Here is a 23,210-nt window from a genome sequence, read left to right on the forward strand (position 1 = left end):
AAACCATTTTTTGAAAACGGGAAATTGACTTTGAAAATGAAAAGTTGGGAGTCGCCACCAATCGTTTTTAATAGGGTGTGATTGGTTCACCTCAAAACACGGTCGTTTTTAATAAATAAATAAATTTTTCAAAACGACGATTTTGGTCTGCGAAAATAAAAAATTGGTTCGGGAGTCAGTTACGTACGAGGAAGGATTAGCACCCTCGACACGCCCAAAATTGGTACTTGATTGATTATTTAGTGTCTCAATGTCGAAAATTAAAGATTTGGACAGAGTTCAAAACGCGATCCTCCTTTTATTGGCTTTTAAAACATTTAGGTAAGTCAAATGTGTATTAAAGACCATTTCACCTTGAGGTAAAACATTACATCCAGTACGTTAGGACACAATATTTTTGACCCTCAGATGTGATCTTGCCTTTAAAACGTGCGTTTTTAGCTTTAAGAGGGTATTCGAACATTCAAAGCAGACCAAGAAAGCGAAACCCAGTACATTAGGGCACGATCCTTTGAATTCTTTAAATATCGAACATTGCCTATGTTTTGAAAAATTTTGAGAGTGAACCGATAAAGGGATATTTTGATATTCAAAACAAACAAAGAAGGCGAAAAAAAAAATAACTAATAATAATTTAGTATATAAAAAAATCAATGAAAAAAAACTATGGTATATAAAAATAATAAAATAATAAAGTAGGTTTATTAAAAATTATAAAAAAAACTTTGACGAAGAATATATACATATAAAAATTATAAATAATGATAGTAAAATAATAGTAGTAAACGGTAGGAAAAAAATAAATAAAATATGATGAATAAAATATAATATGTATAATAAACTATATTTAAAATTATTATAAAATATATATATAAAAAGAAATAACACAGGAAAAAAAATGATTATTAGCAAAAGAAAAAAAATGATACGCCAAATAATGTAATACATATAATGACAAGTTATACATAAAATAATTAGTTTTACTTAAAAAATGTATACAAAGCATATAACAAATATAAAAATAAATAAATAATATAATAATGTGAAACATAACTCAAATTGACTAAATTAAATGAAAGAAAAAATAACGAAAATGATATAATAAGTATAATAAATAATAGTGTAAAAAAATAATACAATAAATAATAGGAAAATAACCTAAAATAGTTAAATAAAATAGCAATAGATTAATAATAATAGTACCAAAAGAATTTAATTTTGTGATAAAAGTGTTTAAAATAAGCAAAATAGGGCTTAATTGAGACCAAAAGGGAAGTTCTAGGATAAAGCACAAATAAAAGGGGAAAGGAGGACCTCATTGAAGGGCGCGTGGAACAAGGGGGTTTAAAAATGTAATTTACCCAAATTTCTGAACCTAGCATTTAATATGGACCAAATTAAAAGTTGCACAAAATTGCTGGGTGAAATTCAAAAACAAAAGTGAAGTAGATTTGGGCAGCAAGAAAATGTACAGGGACCTGATGCACAAATTGACCCCTTAAGGGCAAAACACGTGGGTCCCGCCACTTTAAAAGCTATTGAATGGTTCTGCAGGACCCATTTTATTTCTTATTCCCATTGTTTTTCAAACAAAAAGAAGCAGAATGCTTCTTCTTCCCTGCTCCCTTTCCATTTTTCTTTGCTAGGAATTCAACCTAGCTTGCGCCACCCTGGAGGATCATCGGTGCCACGCACCTCCACCCCACCACCGGTTCACGAATCAAGACCAGGTAAGCCCTCATTTCTCTTTTAAAACTTTGTTTGATTATTTTCAAAAATAAGGAAAAAAATGTAGATGCACAACAAAGGCTAAAAACCTTGAAAAAAAAAACTATAATCACCTTTGATTCTATTGGATGGTATAAAAAGTTTACTCAGAAATCTGGTATATTTCTCTGTATTTCCCTTGATTCCCCTGAAAAAAAAACTCCCCTTTATACCGTATTTTCAATGGCTTTTTATAGCCTAGAAATAAAACAAGGGAAAAACAAGTCTCCTCCTGTTACTATGCTTCTTGTTGTTTTCTGTTGAAGATATAGCTGCGAAAATCTCGGAATCGAGAGGCATGGCGGAGTGGGATGTTGGTGAGAGGCGTGCGGCGCGAGGACTCATGCAACAACTTTGAGTCTCTGTTCGTTTGGGCCTTGTTTGGGTCTATTTTTGTGCCTATTTTTCTTGTATTGGATCATGGCATGAATTTGGTCCTACAGCTGCCCCTCTTTGCTCATTGTCGTGTAACGAGAACAGAGCAAAGATTTTAGAAGGGCCAAATTTGCCTGGGCCAGCTGAGTCTTGTCTTCCTTGCCGCAACCCACCGCGCCTTATTGTTTCAAAACGCTCCGTTGCTGCTTCACGGATATGTGATCTGCTGTAATTTGATCTGCTTTACTCCTGCTCAGTAAAGATAAGATCTGTATGTTTAGCCTACTTCACTCCTGCTCAATGAAGATAAGGCTGGTGGCTGAAATCTACTCCATTGCCGATATATAGAGATAAGACTCGCCAAAATTTGATCTGCTTCACTCCTGCTCAGTGAAGATAAGATCTAGTATATAGCCTGCTCTACTCCTGCTCAGTGAAGATAAGGATGGTGATTGGAATCTGCTCCATCGCCGGTACGTGGAGATAAGATTCATCAAAATTCGATCTGCTTCACTTCTGCTCGGTGAAGATAAGATCTGGTATTTAGCCTGCTCCACTCCTACTCAGTGAAGATAAGGCTGATGATTGGAATCTGCTCCATCGCCGGTACGTGGAGATAAGATTCATCAAAATTCGATCTGCTTCACTCCTGCTCAGTGAAGATAAGATCTGGTTTATAGCCTGCTTCACTCCTACTCAGTGAAGATAAGGCTGATGATTGGAATCTGCTCCATCGCCGGTACGTGGAGATAAGATTCACCAAAATTTGATCTGCTCCGCTTCTGCTCAGCGAAGATAAGATCTGCTATATTTAACCTGCTTCACTCCTACTCAGTGAAGATAAGGCTGATGATATCTGTAATCTTGCTACATTGTCCACTGGGGAATCCATCTGTAGCAGAGTGACATGCTTATGCCATGATTAATGTGAACCAAATGTTCCTAACTACATGTATTATAGATGTTAAATGCACAAAATGCAAAATGTCATGAGAATGATCCATTTTTAATTTTTGGGTTGTCATCTCTCGTCGTTTACTAAGGTAACATCCCTAACATATGCCTTCTTGTTCAGCTCAGTAGAAGAGGACTTGGAGATGCAATTAATTCTTTATTTCTCACACATTTCTAGCCCTTTTAAGCTTGGTGAGTTCTAAATAATCGTCCTGTTTCAGGTTCTCGTACTGTTTAGAAACCTTTCAGGGTAATATGCAAAACCTTCTTTTGAGAGCATCATTAGTTCATTAATTATTATTTCAATAAAAATACTCGAAAAATATTATAATGATAGGTAGAACTGAAATTTATTCGAGTCAGAATTTACGAAAGATGTATCAACAAAGAAAGCAGTCATTGCTTGAGATACAAAAACAGATGAAAAGGAACAGAATAGGTCCCCCAGATTTCGCAGTTTTAGCTTCTCTGTACGAACTCCTCGAAGACCTTTTTAAACTTGGCATGCGCTCAGAGGATCTATAGCATTTTGTTGATGCCCCAAGATGTAGCTTATCCCCTCTTTATCGATTCAAGTGTAGTGAGATTGCCGCTTGCCCCAATTTGGATCGAAATTTGAATTACCCTTTGCGGGTTTTCAACTCAAAACCCCTTTGGTCTCAAGGCGCCTTTTATGGGTTTTCACATTGGCCTCTCTTTTTTTTTTTGCGCCCTTTACGGGTTTTCACCTCGAGTGCTTCAAGCAAAATATCTTTTGACAGAATCTGAATTTATCGGGTTAGGCAAGCTCTTGCCATCCATCTCTGCTAGTATCAATGCCCCTCTAGAGAAAGCCTTTTTTACCATATAGGGTCCTTCCCAATTTGGCATCATTTCCCCCTGAAATCTTTTTGCATAGGGAGAATCTTTTTCAACACTAAGTCTCCCTCATGGAACACCCTAGGGCGAACTTTTTTGTTGTAGGCTCGCATCATTCTCCTCTGGTACATTTGGCCATGACGAATAGCCTTTAGCCTCTTCTCTTCAATCAAGTTTAGTTGATCGTAACGAGATTGGATCCATTCTGCTTCGTCTAACTTCAACTCTGATAAAACTCGGAGAGAAGGGATTTCGACCTCAATAGGTAAAACTGCCTCCATCCCATAAACCAATGAGAAAGGTGTTGCCCTGGTAGAAGTTCTGACAGATGTCCGATAAGCATAAAGGGCAAATGGGAGCTTTTCATGCCAATCTTTGTAAGTCTCCGCCATCTTCCCCACAATCTTCTTGATATTCTTATTAGCTGCCTCAACTTCCCCATTCATTTTCGGGCGGTATAGTGATGAGTTGTGATATTTAATGTTGAACCAACTGCAGACTTCTGCTATTGCGCTATTGTTCAGATTCAACGCGTTGTCGGATACGATTCTTTCTGGCATACCATAACGACATATGATCTCCTTCTTCAAGAACTTGCTGACCGCCGACTTTGTGACATTGCCGTACGAAGCAACCTCTACCCATTTTGTAAAGTAGTCAATAACCACAAAAATAAATCGATGTCCGTTGGAAGCTTTTGGCGAAATTGGCCCAATGACGTCCATGCCCCACATTGAGAATGGCCATGGGGAAGTCATAACATGGAGGGGTGAAGGAGGCACATGGATCTTGTCTCCATAAATTTGACACTTATGGCATTTCTTAGCGTAATTGATGCAATCTCCTTCCATTGTAGACCAGTAATATCCGAATCTCATGATTTGTCGAGCCATTGTAAAACCATTAGCATGTGTCCACAGACACCATCATGGACTTCCTCTAGAATTTTCTTTGCCTCAACAGCGTCAACACATCTTAACAACACCTGATCCTTTCTCTTCTTATATAGAACCTCACCGTCTAGGACATAGTCACTGGCTAACCTCCTCAATGTTCTTTTATCATTTTCGGTTGCTTTATCTGGGTACGCACGGCTCTTCACATATTGTAAGATATCATGATACCAAGGATGATCATCTCTCTCTTCCTCTTCATCAACATTACAGCAGTGAGCTGGGGCCTCACAAATACTCATCTGAATTGGCTTCATATCCTCCTGTTCATTTACTTTGACCATGAAAGCCAGTGTAGCCAAGGCGTCAGCCATTTGATTCTCGCTTCGCGGGAGGTAATGAAAGGTAATATCATCAAACTTTTCAATTAACTCCAGGATTAACTTTCGGTAACTGATCAATTTAGGATCTCTCGTTTCCCACTCGCCTTTAAGCTGATAAATTACCAATACAGAGTCTCCGTACACTTCTAATACTTTGATTTCGCGGTCTATAGCTGCCCGAATTCCCATGATACATGCCTCGTATTCTGTCATGTTATTTGTGCAGTCAAAATCCAGCTTGCAAGTGAACGGATAATGATCTCCATTTGGGGATATTAGTACTGCCCCAACTCCATTTCCAATGGCATTTGATGCTCTGTCAAAATTTAATTTCCAGGAATGATTTTCAGGCATGTCCCCTTCAGCGATTGCTACATACATTAGATCTTCATTGGGGAAATTGAAATTCAAAGGTTCATAATCCTCCAAAGCTCTACTGGCTAGGAAATCTGCTATTGCACTCCCTTCATAGCTTTTTGGTTTACATAGACTATGTCAAATTCGGAAAGCAGAATCTGCCACCGGGCCATCCTTCCATTTAAAGCGGTTGACTCCATCATGTATTTGAGAGGGTCTAGCTTTGAGATTAGCCAAGTTGTATGGTACAACATGTATTGCCTCAACCTTCGTGTTGTCCACACGAAAGCACAACATAGCTTCTCAATTGGGGGTACCTCATTTCACACTCATAAATTTTTTACTGAGGTAATATATCGCTCTTTCTTTTCTCCCAGTCTCATCGTGTTGGCCGAGCACACACCCATCGAATTATCAAATACTGTTAAGTATAGTATCAATGGCCTACCAAGGCTTGGTGGTGTTAGCACTGGGGACTAGACAAATATTGTTTAACCTTTTCAAAGGTTTTTTGGCATCCATCATCCATACCCTAGGATTGTGATTTTTAAGAAGACAGAATATGGGGTCGCACTTCTCTGTCAGTTGCGAAATAAACGTGCGATGTAGTTTAGTCTCCTAGAAAACCTCGGACTTCTTTCTGAGTTCGTGGCGGAGGCAGCCCCTGTATAGCCTTGACTTTATCAGGTCGACTTCTATTCCCTTCTCACTGACTACGAAGCCAAGTAACTTTCCAGACCTAGCTCCGAAGGTGCATTTTGACGGATTGAGCTTTAATTGGAATTTTCTCAACCTCAGGAATAATTTCCTCAACACTCGCACATGCTCCTCTTCAGTTGGGATTTTGCAATCATGTCGTCAACGTAGACCTCAATTTCCTTGTGCATCATGTCATGAACAAGGTTACCATGGCTCTTTGGTATGTGGCTCCGCATTTTTCAGCCCGAAGGGCATCACCTTGTAGCAAAACGTTCCCCATAAAGTTATGAAGTGGTTTTTTCCATGTCCTCAGGATGCATCTTGATCTGATTATACCCAGAGAACCCATCCATGAAGGAGAACAGTGAATAGCCTGCCGTATTATCCACTAGAGTGTCTATGTGAGGCAATGGAAAGTTATCATTTGGGCTGGCCTTGTTTAAATCTCTGTAATCTACACACATCCGTACTTTCCATATTTCTTAGGGACAGGGACGACGTTGGCTACCCATTCTGAATAATTGACCACTGTAGGAATCCGGCATTAAACTAATTCTTGACTTCTTCATTGCTACATCAGGTCTCATCTTCGGAGCTTCTGCTGAACTGGCTTGTACTCCTTTTTTGTAGGACATGGTGCACTGCGATATCGGTACTTAAACCAGGCATATCCTGGTATGACCATGCAAAGACGTCCTTGAATTCTTGCAACAGCTCAATGAGGTTCTGTCTTGTTTTCTCGTTAACGCAAGTGCCAATTTTAACTTCCTTCCCCTCTTCCAGGGCCACAATCTCAGTAGTCTCTTTGTGTGGAGGATCTGTTCATCTTCTCGCTCCACCATCCTTAACAAATCGGGAGATAAACCACGATCTTGTCCTCTTCAAAATCTTGAAATCCCTCAAAGGCATGTCTTGCTCAAAAGAGATTCCGGGCTCGTATCAGCATTACTCATGACGTTGACATCCGGGGGCTATTATGAGTATAAGAGAATACCAAAAGAAAACGAAATGAATATTCCTTGTATGGTATGATTATGTATGAAATGAAAAGGAAGAAAGAATAATTGCTCGAACCGATATATGAAAATGCATTTTTATTGAAAATAATAATGTTTAAACATGAGCCTATTTCACAAAAGATTCTTATTGTCCCTAGGCTAGAAGACAACAAGTGGGTTTTGAATATTACTCTGTGTTATCTCTAAAGATTACAGGAATTTCTTCTACAGTCCAGTTATTCAAAACACTCCCAGGCTCATACGGGCAAATGCCTGATAAATTTCTTTCCATTGCTTCCTCTTCAAATATGGCATTGATGCTCCAAATTCCCCTAGCATCTTCAGTTATTCCTTCTTTCACCTTATGCTGTATGGAATGAATAAAACTCCAGATACAAATGTTTGGGAAATGTGGGGAAGTTCATCGGTTCCCACCTGACTTCTGTCCCTCTCAATCTCGCTCTCCGCTGTTCTTGTTTCCTTTCAAACTCCTTCTTCACTTGGCTTGCATCTGGCCTGAATCCAAACCGAAGCGATCCCACTTGCCAACCAAGACTGGCACTCTAACTTTTCCACGAAGGTGCTTCCCGAGTCCTCTGCCAGGTAACGCACCTTTCCAACTGTCAACTGCAGGCTCATTTTCGTAGCCCTTGATATCCTAGGTATCGGAATCCTGTTTCCTTCAGCTATAAACGTTGCGTTTACAAACTCTAATGATTGAAATGAACATTCAACTGCTTCGTTGTCATTCTCTATGTAGGGTGTATCACTGGTAACTGACGCAATAATGTCCTCCTCCGCATTTTTGTTATTAGCCGACCCTCAGTAACCATCTTTAGCTTCTGTGCAGCGAGGATGCACTGCCCAGCTGAATGAATCCAAGGTCTTCCTAATAGACAGTTATAGGAAGGCTTAATATCCATCACGAGGAAATCTACCTCGTACGTGTTTGGGCCAATCTGAAGAGGTACTTCTATCCTTCCCATTACTTTCCTTTCTGTGCCATCAAATGCTCTTACTATGTTCTGACACGTCTTCATATGGAACTGTCTATAGGTAAACGGTTTAATGTAGCCCACTGAACACGTTCAATGCGGACCCATTATCAACTAGTACTCCGGGTAGCGTATACCCCTTGCAATGTGTAGTGACATGTAAGCCTTAATAGACCCCCTACCCCCTGGTGGTATCTCATCATCGCTGAAGGAGATGAAATTGTCAGCGCTTATGTTGCTGACGAGACGATCCAATTTGTTAACTGAAATGTCATCCGCAACATAGGTTTCGTTCAACACTTTCATTAATGCGTTGCGGTGGACCTCCGAATTTAACAGCAGAGCAATACCGATATGTGATCCGGTTGTTGGTGTAGTTGTTCCACAACATTATACTCGCTGTGTTTTAGGAACTTCAAGAACTCTTGGCTTCCTTTTCCATTACTGGTCATTAACTAGTGGTTCTGATCTCTCTGCTTCATGCCTAAACATGACGAGTTTCCCTTTGTTGGTTCGGCTTCTATGTTTGGCGTGTTAATCGAACCCTCCTTCTTTGAAACTGCTATACTACAGTTATAATTCCAAGACCCTATGGCTATCTTTATAAGGGGAAGCTGTTGGCTTCTGATTATAACTCTTGGTGTAATTCTTGCTTCTACTTCACTAACTCTAGGCTTCGAAATAATTATCACTGGACGGCTGGCTCTGCCGCCTTCCTCACTCGACTCTCCTCCTAGCGAGCATACATCCCCTCTTCGACAGACTTAAAGAACTCCAATTCCTTATATCCATTAACCCTGTACTAGGGCTCTAAACTCAATACAATTCTATATCTCGTGATCTTTCTCATGATGGAACTCACAGTAGTTCCGTGTATCTTGGATTTTATCTCCCAACCCTTGCGGGACTAAACCTCTTTCTGCATTTCATTCCAAACTAGCTTCAATGGGGTTCTCACCTCCGCGATATTCAGCTTGACTTTTCTCCCCACATTCTCAATTATCGCGTTTACCCCTTTATCAGTATGACTGGGCAACGGATTTCCTGTACCAGGTGTATCATCAAATTTTAAAACACCTGCTTTGATAAGCCTTTCCACGCACCTTTTGAATGAGGTACAGTTTTCTATCAGTGCCCGTAATCCCTGCGTGGTATTCGCACTGAGCATTTGCATCGTACCACTTAGGGTATGGGGCTGCAACGGCTCTAAGTGGAAAGGAGCCACTACATGTGCATCAAACAGACTTTTGTACAACTCCTATATGTCACTGGTATGGGAGTAAATTGAAACTTCTCTGTATTCTGTCTCATGTTAGGCTCTCGCCTTGGTGAGACCTGCTGGCCTGTGACTATCGCCCTTGACTGATTAACAGTGGCCAGTTTTACGTAGCCTGAGCTCACATTACCTACTTCATTCTCTCTTTTCTTCGGGGCTGACCTTCTCGTGTTCTCCCTGACTTCTATCTTACCTGATCTTATGGCATTTTCTATCATTTCGCCAGACATTACTATGTCTGCAAAGCTCTTAGTTGCGTTACCTAACATATGAGTAATGAAATGCGCCTTCAATGTATTGATGAAGAGCATGGTTGTTTCTTTTTCTAGCAACAGTGGTTGGACCTGTGTAGCAACCTCTCTCCATCTCTGAGCATACTGCCGGAAGCTTTCGCTTGGCTTCTTCTCCATATTTTGGAGTGTGATCCGGTCTGGTGCTATATCTGTTATATGGCCGTACTGCTTCATGAAGGCCTGAGCTAGGTCCTTCCATGACTTAACTTGGGTACGACTCAACTGATTGTACCATTTGGCCGCAGCCCCAGCCAAACTATTCTGAAAACAGTGAATCAACAACTGATCATTATTGACATGACCCGTCATTCTCCGACAAAACATCGTGATGTGAGCCTCAGGGCAACTAGTTCCGTTGTATCTTTCAAATTCTGGTATTTTGAACTTGGGAGGTAATACCAAATCTGGGACTAGACTCAACTCTCTGGCATCCATTCCGCAGTAATTATCAACACTTTCCAACGCCTTGAACTTCTCCACCAACCATTTATATTGGTCCTCCATTTGTTTGGGCAGTTCTGTTTTTTCTTTTTCCACCTCTGCTGCGTCGTCGAAGTCAGGGACCTGGGGGTTTGCTAGATTATCCTTAGGGTTGGTGCTCGATCCCGCTGGAAGTTTACTGGTGCCGAGGTACCAGTTTGGTAAAGAGGTTGGACATTAACAGACACCCATGGTGGTTGTGTTTGCATGTTTACTGGCGCAAAACTTGTAGGACAAGCAGAATCCTCATTGTCATTTCTCGTGTCAACCATAGGGCCTTTTCCTTTGTCAAACCCTCCTTTAAACAGCTGTGTCAGCTGGCTTATCATGCTATTTTGTAATTCTAGCATGTTTCTCTGGGACTCCAGCATTTGGTCTCTCATTTCCTGCTGGATCTTAGCCAGCTGCTCTTGCATCTGAGCCTGCAGTTGCTCTTGCATCTCCTTTTGCATTTGCTCAAACCTCTGATCCATATCCTTTGTCTTTTTCATGTGTAGTACCGGTGTTCTAGGGTAACTAGATAAATGGCCAATAATTAATAAGGTTCTTTTGTGTATATGATGTTATGCGATGCAATGTAATGCAAATGCATGACATGAATGCAAAAAGGAGACGTCGATTCGAATTTAATTTCATTTAGAAAACTTCACTGAAAAACAAAATCTTTTACATAAAATGAATTACATATACGGTCTTGCCCTAACACCCAAAGCTTTTACTTTCCTAAGAAGGCAGGCTAACTCTCGCCCTCGATCTAATTCTAACTCATATTTAACTCCTAGCACATCTGCTTGGACCGCCAAAGTCTGTAAGTGATCAGCCACCTCTCGTATCTGAGCTATAGCTTCACCTATTAAGTAATCCCTATCTCGGACCTGATCCTGAGATCGGTGAAGTTGCTCCCCTAGTTGCTCATTATTTACTTCCAATAATTCAATTTGATTCTCACAGTTCTGAAGTGTAGCTTCAAGTTCTTCTACTTTCCCCTTCAAATTCTCGATCTTGCTTAGACTAGCTATTAATTCAATTACTGAGTTACGACACCGATGTTGCTGTAGTGCCGTTTCTAACTCCTCCACCTGAGCTCTTAACATCTGTTTTTCATTCTGGCTATCATCCAAACTCTTTTTACAAGTGACTTCTCGAGCCTGAGCATCGTGGAACTTTCTTTCCCACTAATCAGCCCTAGCCTTTTCCTCTTGGATTTCTTGCCTCCACTGTTCAGACGTTTTACCCAAGCTAGCATTTCTCATTGACTTATGCAGCTGCTTGCAATCAGTCTTCAGACTGTCTAGGTCCTCCTCAACTTCTCTCTTTTTCTTTCTCAAATTCTCAGCCTCGGATTTTTGAACATCAACATCCAACTTTAAGTATACTTTTTCCTCCTCCAACTGCTCTATTTTCCTTTCTAACTCTGAGGTTTTCTTTTCGAAGTCTTGCTTTATGATTTCCAATTCAGAGGGAACCACTCGCAGATATTCCTCTATCGGTCGAGCTTCTTCTAAATTCGGCCTCGGGATATTATCGTTAACCCTTCTACTCCACCATTCGTTATATTCAGGAGTTACAATTGGATTCACAGCAACTCTCTTTATCCGGCAAGTTTGGTTCCAGGCATTATAAATCTCACGGCTCTTTTTCTTGAGTCTTTCTCCCCATACGAGAACCCACTCTGAGCTAGCCCTTGTGTCATCGGTATAAATTGTCTTGATCTATATTGCCTCAATACCAGTAGAGGGGCATATCCAATGGCTCCCCAAATCCCCAACAAATGGACCCAATCATAACTCCCACATCGGTAGAGAATCTCATCAGAAACCATCCAATGGGCCTTCCATTCGATATCATTTTCTTGGAGATTTTAAAGTATCGCCATCCATTTTTCCTCTGTTATGTCATATTTTTTCGATATGGCCACTATCTCTTTCAAAGGTGAGTAATCTCCGAAAAAAGGTCGGTAAGAGGCCTTTTCTACCCTTCAAAAGTGGCTATGAAACCATACTAACAAGAGTTGTGCACACCCAATAAATCTGCCTTCACCTGACCTCCGACATACACTCAAAGATCTGAAAGTCTCAGCCAGGATTGCAGGAACTGGAGTGACTCCTTTACCTAGTCGGTCAAATAGATCGGCGACTGCTTCATCTACATGCCTTAAAGCCTTAGGGAAAATAACCAAACCATAAATTCTCAAGGTGAAGACATCAACTCTTTTCTTCATGTTAGGGTGTGTCAGGATCAGATCTCTCAAATTTTCCCAAGGGATGCACTTTCCACTGCCTTTCTGCTGGACCCGAGCCTCAACCCACTGTTCACTCATCCCAGTGATGTTCATCAACCTCTTTACAAAGGTTGGGGTATTGACAGCTCTAGAATAAATCTTATCAACTTGAAACCTCGGACAGTGAAGCAAGGCTGTGTATTCCTCGATAGTAGGTGCTAGATCCACCTTTCCGAAAGTAAAACAACTGTAGGTGGAATTCCAAAATTGAGCCATGGCGCGGAACAAATACCTATCTACCTTAACATCGAGGAGATAAGGAACATCACCATAATTACAGTATAGTAGCTGCTTCATCTTATCATCCCAGTGACTCCATAATTCTTTCAACTCCTGAAGATCGTTCTGAGCCACACTAATACGAGTAAAGTCCCATAACTCTGACGTGTACTCCTTTGTCAAACTGTCACCTTTCTCTAACTGTGCATTCTCCGACTATCTTTGGACAAACGCGTTGTCTTTCACTTTATCAAGGAATTCATTCTTCATGGCAAAACTTTCTATTAGTAACCGAACCGTATATCGACACCTCCTTTTAGGATGAAAATGTTATGCAATCACTATTAAAGAAAGAAGGAAGAACCCAAGTCAAAATTCATGCATAAGAATAAAAATCAAAGTAATCAAGAAATTATCAACCGCCTATTCAGGAAACCACTAGGGTTAGGTGTAATTCTACCTAAGGCGGGTTCCTACAGCTCACTATATGTGATTTAGTTCTAGAGTAAAGGTACCTGAACCAGCAGATTCCTCGACCCTCGCCCATTATAGGTTCAGATGGATCAAGTTCGGTTCAGGGGAATACATTTCCTTATGCCCGTGCGGAGGTGAAAACCTCACGAAGACATAAGTACGGATGTATTCCGGAAGCGATCCCCTAGCCCATGCGGAGGTGAAAACCTCATGAAAGCATAGTTTCTCACTCCCACTTAAAAGGTGCGACCACAACGGTCATGCAAAATGATACAAGAATATATCGAAAGACTCGACAAATAAAGTAAAACCCACATGATAAAAACTGACAAAAACACAGAAAATACAATGAGAGGATCATAGATTTAAAAACCAAATTTCCAATTTTGACAATAAGATAGAAAACAATCAATTTACAGCTCGATTATCTGATGTCCCCAGTGGAGTCGCCAAGCTGTCGAAACCATTTTTTGAAAACGGGAAATTGACTTTGAAAATGAAAAGTTGGGAGTCGCCACCAATCATTTTTAATAGGGTGTGACTGGTTCACCTCAAAACACGGTCGTTTTTAATAAATAAATAAATTTTTCAAAACGACGATTTTGGTCTGCGAAAATAAAAAATTGGTTCGGGAGTCAATTACGTACGAGGAAGGATTAGCACCCTCGACACGCCCAAAATTGGTACTTGATTGATTATTTAGTGTCTCAATGTCGAAAATTAAAGATTTGGACAGAGTTCAAAACGCGATCCTCCTTTATTGGCTTTTAAAACATTTAGGTAAGTCAAATGTGTATTAAAGACCATCTCACCTTGAGGTAAAACATTACATCCAGTACGTTAGGACACAATATTTTTTACCCTCAGATGTGATCTTGCCTTTAAAACGTGCGTTTTTAGCTTTAAGAGGGTATTCGAACATTCAAAGCAGACCAAGAAAGCGAAACCTAGTACGTTAGGGCACAATCCTTTGAATTCTTTAAATATCGAACATTGCCTATGTTTTGAAAAATTTTGAGAGTGAACCGATAAAGGGATATTTTGATATTCAAAACAAACAAAGAATGCGAAAAAAAAAATAATAATTTTGTATATAAAAAAAATCAATGAAAAAAAACTATGGTATATAAAAATAATAAAATGATAAAGTAGGTTTATTAAAAATTATAAAAAAAACTTTAACGAAGAATATATGCATATAAAAATTATAACTAATGATAGTAAAATAATAGTAGTAAACGGTAGGAAAAAAATAAATAAAATATGATGAATAAAATATAATAAGTATAATAAACTATATTTAAAATTATTATAAAATATATATAAAAAGAAATAACACAGGAAAAAAATGATTATTAGCAAAAGAAAAAAAATGATACGCCAAATAATGTAATACATATAATGACAAGTTATACATAAAATAATTAGTTTTACTTAAAAAAATGTATACAAAGCATATAACAAATATAAAAATAAATAAATAATATAATAATGTGAAACATAACTCAAATTGACTAAATTAAATGGAAGAAAAAAATAACGAAAATGATATAATAAGTATAATAAATAATAGTGTAAAAAATAATACAATAAATAATAGGAAAATAACCTAAAATAATTAAATAAAATAGCAATAGATTAATAATAATAGTACCAAAAGAATTTAATTTTGTGATAAAAGTGTTTAAAATAAGCAAAATAGGGCTTAATTGAGATCAAAACGGAAGTTCTAGGATAAAGCACAAATAAAAAGGGAAAGGAGGACCTCATTGATGGGCGCGTGGAACAAGGGGGTTTAAAAATGCAATTTACCCAAATTTCTGAACCTAGCATTTAATATGGACCAAATTAAAAGTTGCACAAAATTGCTGGGTGAAATTCAAAAACAAAAGTGAAGCAGATTTGGGCAGCAAGAAAATGTACAGGGACCTGATGCACAAATTGACCCCTTAAGGGCAAAACACGTAGGCCCCGCCACTTTAAAAGCTATTGAATGGTTCTGCAGGACCCATTTTATTTCTTATTCCCATTGTTTTTCAAACAAAAAGAAGCAGAATGCTTCTTCTTCCCTGCTCCCTTCCCATTTTTCTTTGCTAGGAATTCAACCTAGCTTGCGCCACCTGGAGGATCATCGGTGCCACGCACCTCCACCCCACCGCCGGTTCACGGATCAAGACCAGGTAAGCCCTCCTTTCTCTTTTAAAACTTTGTTTGATTATTTTCAAAAATAAGAAAAAAAAAGGAAAAAAAAATGTAGATGCACAACAAAGGCTAAAAACCTTGAAAAAAAAAACTATAATCACCTTTGATTCTATTGGATGGTATTAAAAGTTTACTTAGAAATCTGGTATATTTCTCTGTATTTCTCTTGATTCCCCCGAAAAAAAAAACTCTCCTTTATACCGTATTTTCAATGGCTTTTTATAGCCTAAAAATAAAACAAGGGAAAAACAAGTCTCCTCCTGTTACTATGCTTTTTGTTGTTTTCTGTTGAAGATATAGCTGCGAAAATCTAAGAATCGAGAGGCGTGGCGGAGTGAGACGCTGGTGAGAGGCGTGCGGCGCGAGGACTCATGCAACAACTTTGAGTCTCTGTTCATTTGGGCCTTGTTTGGGTCTATTTTTGTGCCTATTTTTCTTGTATTGGATCATGGCATGAATTTGGTCCTACACCGATCATTACAATTTCATTTGTTTCACTGAAAATGATTTCTTGGCTTTACTGGAAAAGTTAATATTTTTTGGAGTTTGAATAAATCTGTGTAAAATATTTTCTATTATTTGGCAGATTTCGTACAAATATTTTATAAAAATTGTTTTCAATGAAACAAACATAAATTTGAGATTTATGATGAAGAGTTTAAATGAAACAGTGAATTGATTAAAAAACGATGTTGAGGTGAAATTATAATAAATAATGAATCTTTATGATGTTAAGAATTAAATTGTAAATTTTATGAAATTTATAATTAAAACAAGAGAGTTGATATACATGAAAAGTTGTTATGTGAAATAAGATATTATAATGAATTATTTGATTAAAATGCTTACATGGTGAAAAATAAATTACACGATAATAAGAACTAAATTGAAAATTATACAAAATTTAAGTGTGGAACAATTTAATATGTGAATAAGAAAATTATGATAAAAGTTTAATGATTGTGATATGAGATGCTGAAATATGCAAAAACATTGTAAAAGTGAAATTGTGGAAAAATATGAAATTTTTATTATTACAATGACTAAATTGTTAAACTTGAAAAAAATATGTGAATAAAATAACAAAAGTGAAATACATAGAAATTTAATATGTAAAACAAGATATTGAAATAAATTATGTGATTAAAGTTTAACAAGAAAGAAAATTGATTTAATATGATTAAGTAGTGAATATTGAACTTTTATGATAAAAAGGGACCAAATTTAAAATTTATGAAAGCTTATAAGAAAATATTTGATAAGTAAAGAATGTAGTAGAGAATATAACATTCCAATGCTTTGACCTGATGTTTGAGTTGGGTACGAGAGATGTTAGAGTAAACAAAGCCTTATCAATTTGAAAAATATTTTACGGAAAAATTTTTGATAAGATATTTTACGGGAATAAGGGGATAATTTTACGTTAACTGGAAAACTTTTTACATTAAACATCTTATTTTACATGAAACAAACATCGGAAAAAGTGAATATTTTCCGTAAAAACTTTTACATTGGAAGATACGGAGCCTAAAATGTGATGAAATGCCATCACAAGTAATGAAATAATCCACAAACAAACCTTTGAAGAAAGGTACTAATATTAACATTATATTAAGCAAAGCAAACTAATATTAACATTATATTAAGCAAAGCAAACATAATTACCACATCAGCTGCAAGCTAAAACATAACAAGGCAAACATGAAAATCGAAAAGCATATATAAGGTTAAAGAAGGATATAACAAATGTTCATGACAGGTACGAACGTTTGATTCTAGAGTAAAAGGATGGCACAAAAATAGAATTCCAAAGGCTACATGGCTATGTACCAAAATTGCACTAGGATATCATCCAGGAGCGAGGAGAAAACAAAGTAAAACTGTAGTTTATGCAGAAATGTGGCAAGACTTAGTGTTTGCCACCTGCGGAAGAACTAAATAAGGCATGCACCGTAGCCTACATCTTGACAGCTACCTGTTCTGCCGAACTTTTCTTCACAACTCCTCTATAGCACAACTCATTTAGTAACTCCAATGCCTCTTTAGCTAAGCCTTCATATGCTATACCTTCAATAAGAATGGTGTATGTAGATTCAGTAGGTTTACATCCCCTCATCACCATATAAGCCAAAAAGTCAATAGCACGATCAGTTTGCCGAGCCTTACAAAGGCCCAACATGATGGAATTATAGGTTATGGCATTTGGCCTAACACCCATTCTCTCAAAGTCGTGAAAAAACTTTATCGCATCATCAACCTTTCCTTCCCGACTGAGTCCTCCAACAAGTGAAGAGTAGGTAATTATATCAGGCTTTAGACCCTTGGCACGCATCTCATCCAAAAGCTTTATAGCTTGATCTGTTTTACCTACTTTTGACAGCCCATCAATCACGGTATTGTAAGTGATTAAAACAGGCGAGCAACCCTTGGTACTTAGTTGATTGAGTATCTCGACTGCCACATCAACCTTCCCATCTCGGCATAAGGCCGTAAGCAAAGTGTTATAGGTCACTATATCAGGGTAGCAACCTCTAGACACCATTATCTCCAAATACTCAATCGCCCTCTCCATCTTCTTTTCTTTGCAGAACCCATGGAGCAGTGGATTATAACTTAAGGAATTTGGAGTACACCCGTGTTTGTGCATCTTCTCCAATACATCAATTGCTCTGCCCAATAAACCTTTTCGGCATAAGAAATTAATCAGTATATTGAACGTGACAACACTAGGGGAACAGCCCTTACGTAGCATATCAGCTAACAATTTCTCTGCATCCATCCACCTGCCGGTACTACACATGCTACGCAAAATAATATTATGAGTAATCACGTTCGGTTGGCATCCATAAGATGGCATGCTATTCAAAAACTTGATTGCTTCATCCAATCTCCCTTCCTTACAAATCCCATTAACAAGAACATTATACGTAACCACATCTGGTTTACATCCTCGATTCCTCATCTCATCCAAAAGCTTCATAGCTTGTGCAACGCCACTATCCTTGCAAGTTGCTTCAATCAAAATTGTATATGTAATAACATCCGGATAACATTCTTTCTTCAATTGCCGATCCAAAACTTCCATCGCTTGCTTCAACTTCCCACTATCACACAAGCTACGCAAAATTGTATTATACGTAACAACATCAGGAGCAACACTCATCCGATCCAAAACTTGTAAAGCATTATCAATCTCCCCTGCCCTGCAATACCCGCTAATCAACACATTATAGGTTATGACATCAGGAACAGCCCCTGAATCTTCAATAATCTCCATAACCCGTGTAGCTTTCCTCGTCTTGCCTCTCTTACAAAATCCACGAATCAAACTCGTACAAGCTATAATATCAGGAATCTCACCATGATAAACCATGCCCTCAAGAAGCCTAAACCCTTCTTCCAGTTCACCATTCCTAACGAATTTACGGAGTTGATTATTGCTGCCAGATTCCTCAATAATGGAACTCGACGGACTAGACAAAACATGACCATTCCCAAAACCCCCTTGTTGGGAACTTTCATAACCTTGCAACCTACCATTAACACCAGCACTTTCAATCTTTGAAACAGCAAGTACCTTACATCGCCTCCGCATTTGGAACCCCCCGAGTTTGCACCCCATAGAAGCTTTAGCAACAGCTTTAGCCTTAACCCTAGCTTCTAAAAAGCGACTATTTCTTAAACCCTCCCTGTGAAAGTAACAAAACCCTTCATGGGCATGGTTTGTATATACTATCATATCCATACTTTACCTACGAGTTTGTAAATTACCAAAAATATCAATTCTCAAACACCACCACTTAAAAAAAAACCATACAGTACTTCAAACAAACCAGAAATCTAAAAAGGCAGTTATTCCAACACAATTATAAAAGTAATTCAAGTTCAAATGAGGTTTTCTATGGAAAGCAAAGGGAGAGAGCTTACCTAGAAATAAGCTGTGGAAGGGATAACTTTTAGAAAAAGGGGAGAGGATGCCGGCGTTGTTTGTGACTTTATCCAGTTTTGTTTTCTTCTGGTTAATGGTTTCTATGAAATATTATCAGCCCTGGAGATAGAGCAGCCAAGTCCCATTGTTGAGGCTAATTGGGACTTAAAGAGAGTGAACTCCAATTCTTATGGTTGAGAAAAAGCCCAGTGATTATGTCCCCAAATATGGGTTCATAGCCATGTCCATAGAGACAACAGTGTTGGGCTCAGTGGATGATTGATTTGATTCTCGTATCAAGGTTTATGGATCTCGCATCGAATCTCCTTTGGGTGTTTAACTTTGTGCTCGTTTTTAATGGTGATTGGTACTTCATAGATATTTTTTTTAGAAAAACTAAAATATAAAATTAAAAGGACATAAATAACCTTATATTATTATTTATTGGTTTATAAAAAAATTGTGCACAAATTTATCTGAGTTGATATTTATTCACTTAGTTTAGCATTACTTTTCAAAAATGTTTTTAGCTCAAAAACATTGAGTAAAAGTTAAAATTCTCTGCTTGCTTAAAAAAAAAAGTTTTTGCAAAGATTTTTTTTATCTCAAAAGTATTTTGGAAAAACTTTTTGTCTCAAAAATGCTTCCTGAAAGCAATCCCAAACTGACTCTAAATTTTCTCGAGACTTTTATATATGTATATAGATTGTAAAATAAAAAAAAAGGGATTAAGTAACTTTATATAGATAAATGAAGAAATAGATAAATCAATCCTATGTTTTAAAAAATAATTTACATAAATAACTCTACTACTTTTTAAAAGAAAATAAGATTATATTAATTTATAATTGAGTTTCAATCTAGGCAAAATTTAATTAAAATTTGTATATAAAATAAGGAAATTATTTGTATACTTCAAAATTTTGTTTTACTCAATTAATATATTATTTTGATTTATATAAATACTTATATTATCGTTATATCCCTACAAGAACGTTACATGTGGTAAGATATGAGGCAACCCATAGATGACTCTCGCTGAAAGTGGGTCCACATACAACCTCTTACTGAAAATCACCTATGGCGACCCCTCATTTAAGACGGTCCATGAGGAACCTCCTATATATCCTATTAGAACTAGCCTAGAGACAATTCGCTATGCACTTCCGCGAGGATCACTAAATGACCACTTGATACATACCCTTCATGAGTACCATTGCGGTGCAACAACCTTGTATAACTTTAGGGAGGAACATGTCAAAGCAGGACCACATAGCACACTATATGGCAACAACTAACCTATAACGACCTTGTCACTTCGCCAACCACACAATCATGCCTACCCCTGTACTATAAACTACGTGGCACTACAGGATAATGGGTGACCCCTCTATATACCTAAAGCACGAGGGACTAAGGATCCTCTTCTTCTTCCTTAATAAAAACCATAAGTATCACCAAGTTTTTCCTCCTTTCTCCCTTAACACCTAAACCTAAACTTTGTGCTTGTCACATTTGAATCAACACTCTTACCTCCACCTCCTACTCCTCCTTGTTAATACTTATATCAACAATTATACTTTAACTTTTTTATTGTGTTGGTGTCACAAGTTAACTAGGCACAAATTTAGTTGAGAAATTACTCAAAATCATTTTTTAAGTAATTTATATTTATTATAATACCATTTTGATATTTTTATATATTTTTTGTAAAATCAATAAAAACTCATATGAACTTACGACATTATGATTTTTAAATGTTTGGCTTTACTATTTCAATCAAAACTTTATTTGTTGACTTTTAATAGATATATTTTTACATAATTTTTCACTCGTGTCGTTATTATGTATAATTTTATATATATATATATATAGTTTTACTCAACTAAATAGGTTTAAGTGACATCAACTTCAATCAAATTTTTATTTTAATAGAAAATATATTTTGCATTTGCTTTACGCTATATAATGGAGTGGTAAGGTACTTATAAATAAATCCTTATTAGTCTCAAATTCAATTCCTTAGATATTCATTGATAAAATATTAAAATTTTTGATTTCCAATCAAATGAATGTTTTCAACATTTAAAATTTTTAATTGTATTCTATAATCATATTACTTTTTTACTTAATATAAGAGTTTCAACAAATAAAAGTGTTTAATATTGTAAATAAATAACTATTTATTACTTAATGCGAAAAATATTAAGTTTATTTTATTTTTAAAAATCTTATTTTTTGAATTAAATTATTTCCTCATTCTATTAAATATTAAAATATTAAAAATTTATCTTTAACTTTTATTCCGAACTATTTAAAATAAAATAAATAAGATCATACTAATAAAATTAAAATTATGAAATAATGTATTTTAGAATACATGAACTATAATTTAATGTGCAATTATATACATGAACTTATTTTGTGCACTTTTATACATGAAATCTTGATTTGATCAAATTCTTGTAAATTATTAACACAATAATAGGTATAACATCATTTTATGTTTATATACTGCATAAAAAATAATTATATTTATCCAATATAAAAATAAATTGATGTATTTATTTACTTAAACGTGTATGATTAAATTAAAATTAAATATCCAATTACACACTTGAACCACAATTAGAGTTTTACGTGTATAATTGCATCAAATTAAATTTTATATATACAATTACACATTAAATCAAAATTCATATATAATTTTAAAATTTATACCTTAGGAAAATTAAAATATATATTATCAAATAAAATATTTATATTCAGTGCATAATTTTACTAATACATCAAACAAATTTATAATATAAATTCAGTGCATATAAAATTCGATACTAAACACTTAGTGCTTAATTTTTTACCACTTAATTTTTTAATTTAACCCACTGTAATTTTTATTTATTTTAGTTAAATATTTCATATAAAAATAGTAAAAGAGAAAATTAGTAATACCACTATATTAACATTCATTACTTTATTAAAACTCACCTATTAACAAGTTCCATAAATTAAAATGTAATTAAGCATGATTCTTTTAAATTAAAAATTTTCAACAAGTCCTTATCAAATTATTAGATTAAAAATTAAATTGTATTAAAATTATATTTTACCCTCCAAAAATTAAAAAAAAATATGTTTAATCTATTAAAAAAATCATAAATTAATATAATATAAAATTATATTTTAATCTTTTAAAAATTTATTAATCAAATTCACCTCTAAAAAAATTCTTAAATTCTCCCGACCTTAAAATTAATCAAAGTTTTACTACAAGACCTAAATAGATTTCTAAAAAGGATGAACAAAAAATCTAAGGTTTCAAACAGCTACATCAGTGATAAGTTGTAAAGATCAGAACCCAGCTGTAAAATTACGTTGGGAATTACCTACCCATCTGTCGGGTTAACATCAACATGGAGACAGCCACCCAATTTAAGACAGAAAATCTAAGTTCAAAAACAATGAACTACTACTTCTCCTGTTACCCGACAAGTTGAGTTTCAAAGAGATGGTAAAATATCTACAACATGAACCAATATGGTGTGGACACATAAATATTTTTATTTACTTTTTCATTTCCACTTTACTTAATTGCCTGACTTTAGGATCTTGGGAAACCAAAGCAATTAGGTATTCAATGTATCCAGTCCTCGATAAGAGATTAATGATTCAGACAGAGAAGATATTTTTGCTTTCTTTTTTATTTGTTCTTTTAGGTTTGTCCGCAATGTGTTCCAATTATCTGTCAGCAGAATAATTTGTTTCTTTTTTAGATTTG

General features: G+C 36.3%; 1 protein-coding gene and 1 long non-coding RNA gene across 3 annotated transcripts; one reads left to right on the top strand and one right to left on the bottom strand.

Annotated features, from left to right (window-relative positions):
- The first annotated feature begins 14,928 nt into the window (after positions 1-14,928).
- Positions 14,929-16,082, top strand: LOC121230305 (uncharacterized). The gene is made up of 2 exons (XR_005928256.1): positions 14,929-15,482; positions 15,799-16,082. It is a non-coding gene; the product is annotated as an uncharacterized lncRNA (long non-coding RNA).
- A 1,124-nt stretch (positions 16,083-17,206) lies between these two features.
- On the bottom strand, positions 17,207-19,589 carry LOC121230306 (pentatricopeptide repeat-containing protein At1g09900). Of its 2 annotated transcripts, none has more exons than XM_041114875.1 (2): positions 19,432-19,589; positions 17,207-19,256 (listed from the first exon to the last, which is right to left on the bottom strand). In XM_041114875.1, the coding sequence occupies exon 2, from the start codon at positions 19,247-19,249 to the stop codon at positions 17,462-17,464; it is 1,788 nt and encodes a 595-aa protein (XP_040970809.1). In that variant the 5' UTR covers positions 19,250-19,256; positions 19,432-19,589; the 3' UTR covers positions 17,207-17,461. The 2 variants fall into 2 exon arrangements, with proteins under 2 accessions (XP_040970809.1, XP_040970810.1); XM_041114876.1 differs by having other exon boundaries at positions 17,207-19,193; positions 19,432-19,570.
- Positions 19,590-23,210: the final 3,621 nt, after the last annotated feature.

The sequence above is a fragment of the Gossypium hirsutum genome, chromosome A06 (assembly GCF_007990345.1).
Source record: "Gossypium hirsutum isolate 1008001.06 chromosome A06, Gossypium_hirsutum_v2.1, whole genome shotgun sequence".
Taxonomy (NCBI): domain Eukaryota; kingdom Viridiplantae; phylum Streptophyta; class Magnoliopsida; order Malvales; family Malvaceae; genus Gossypium; species Gossypium hirsutum.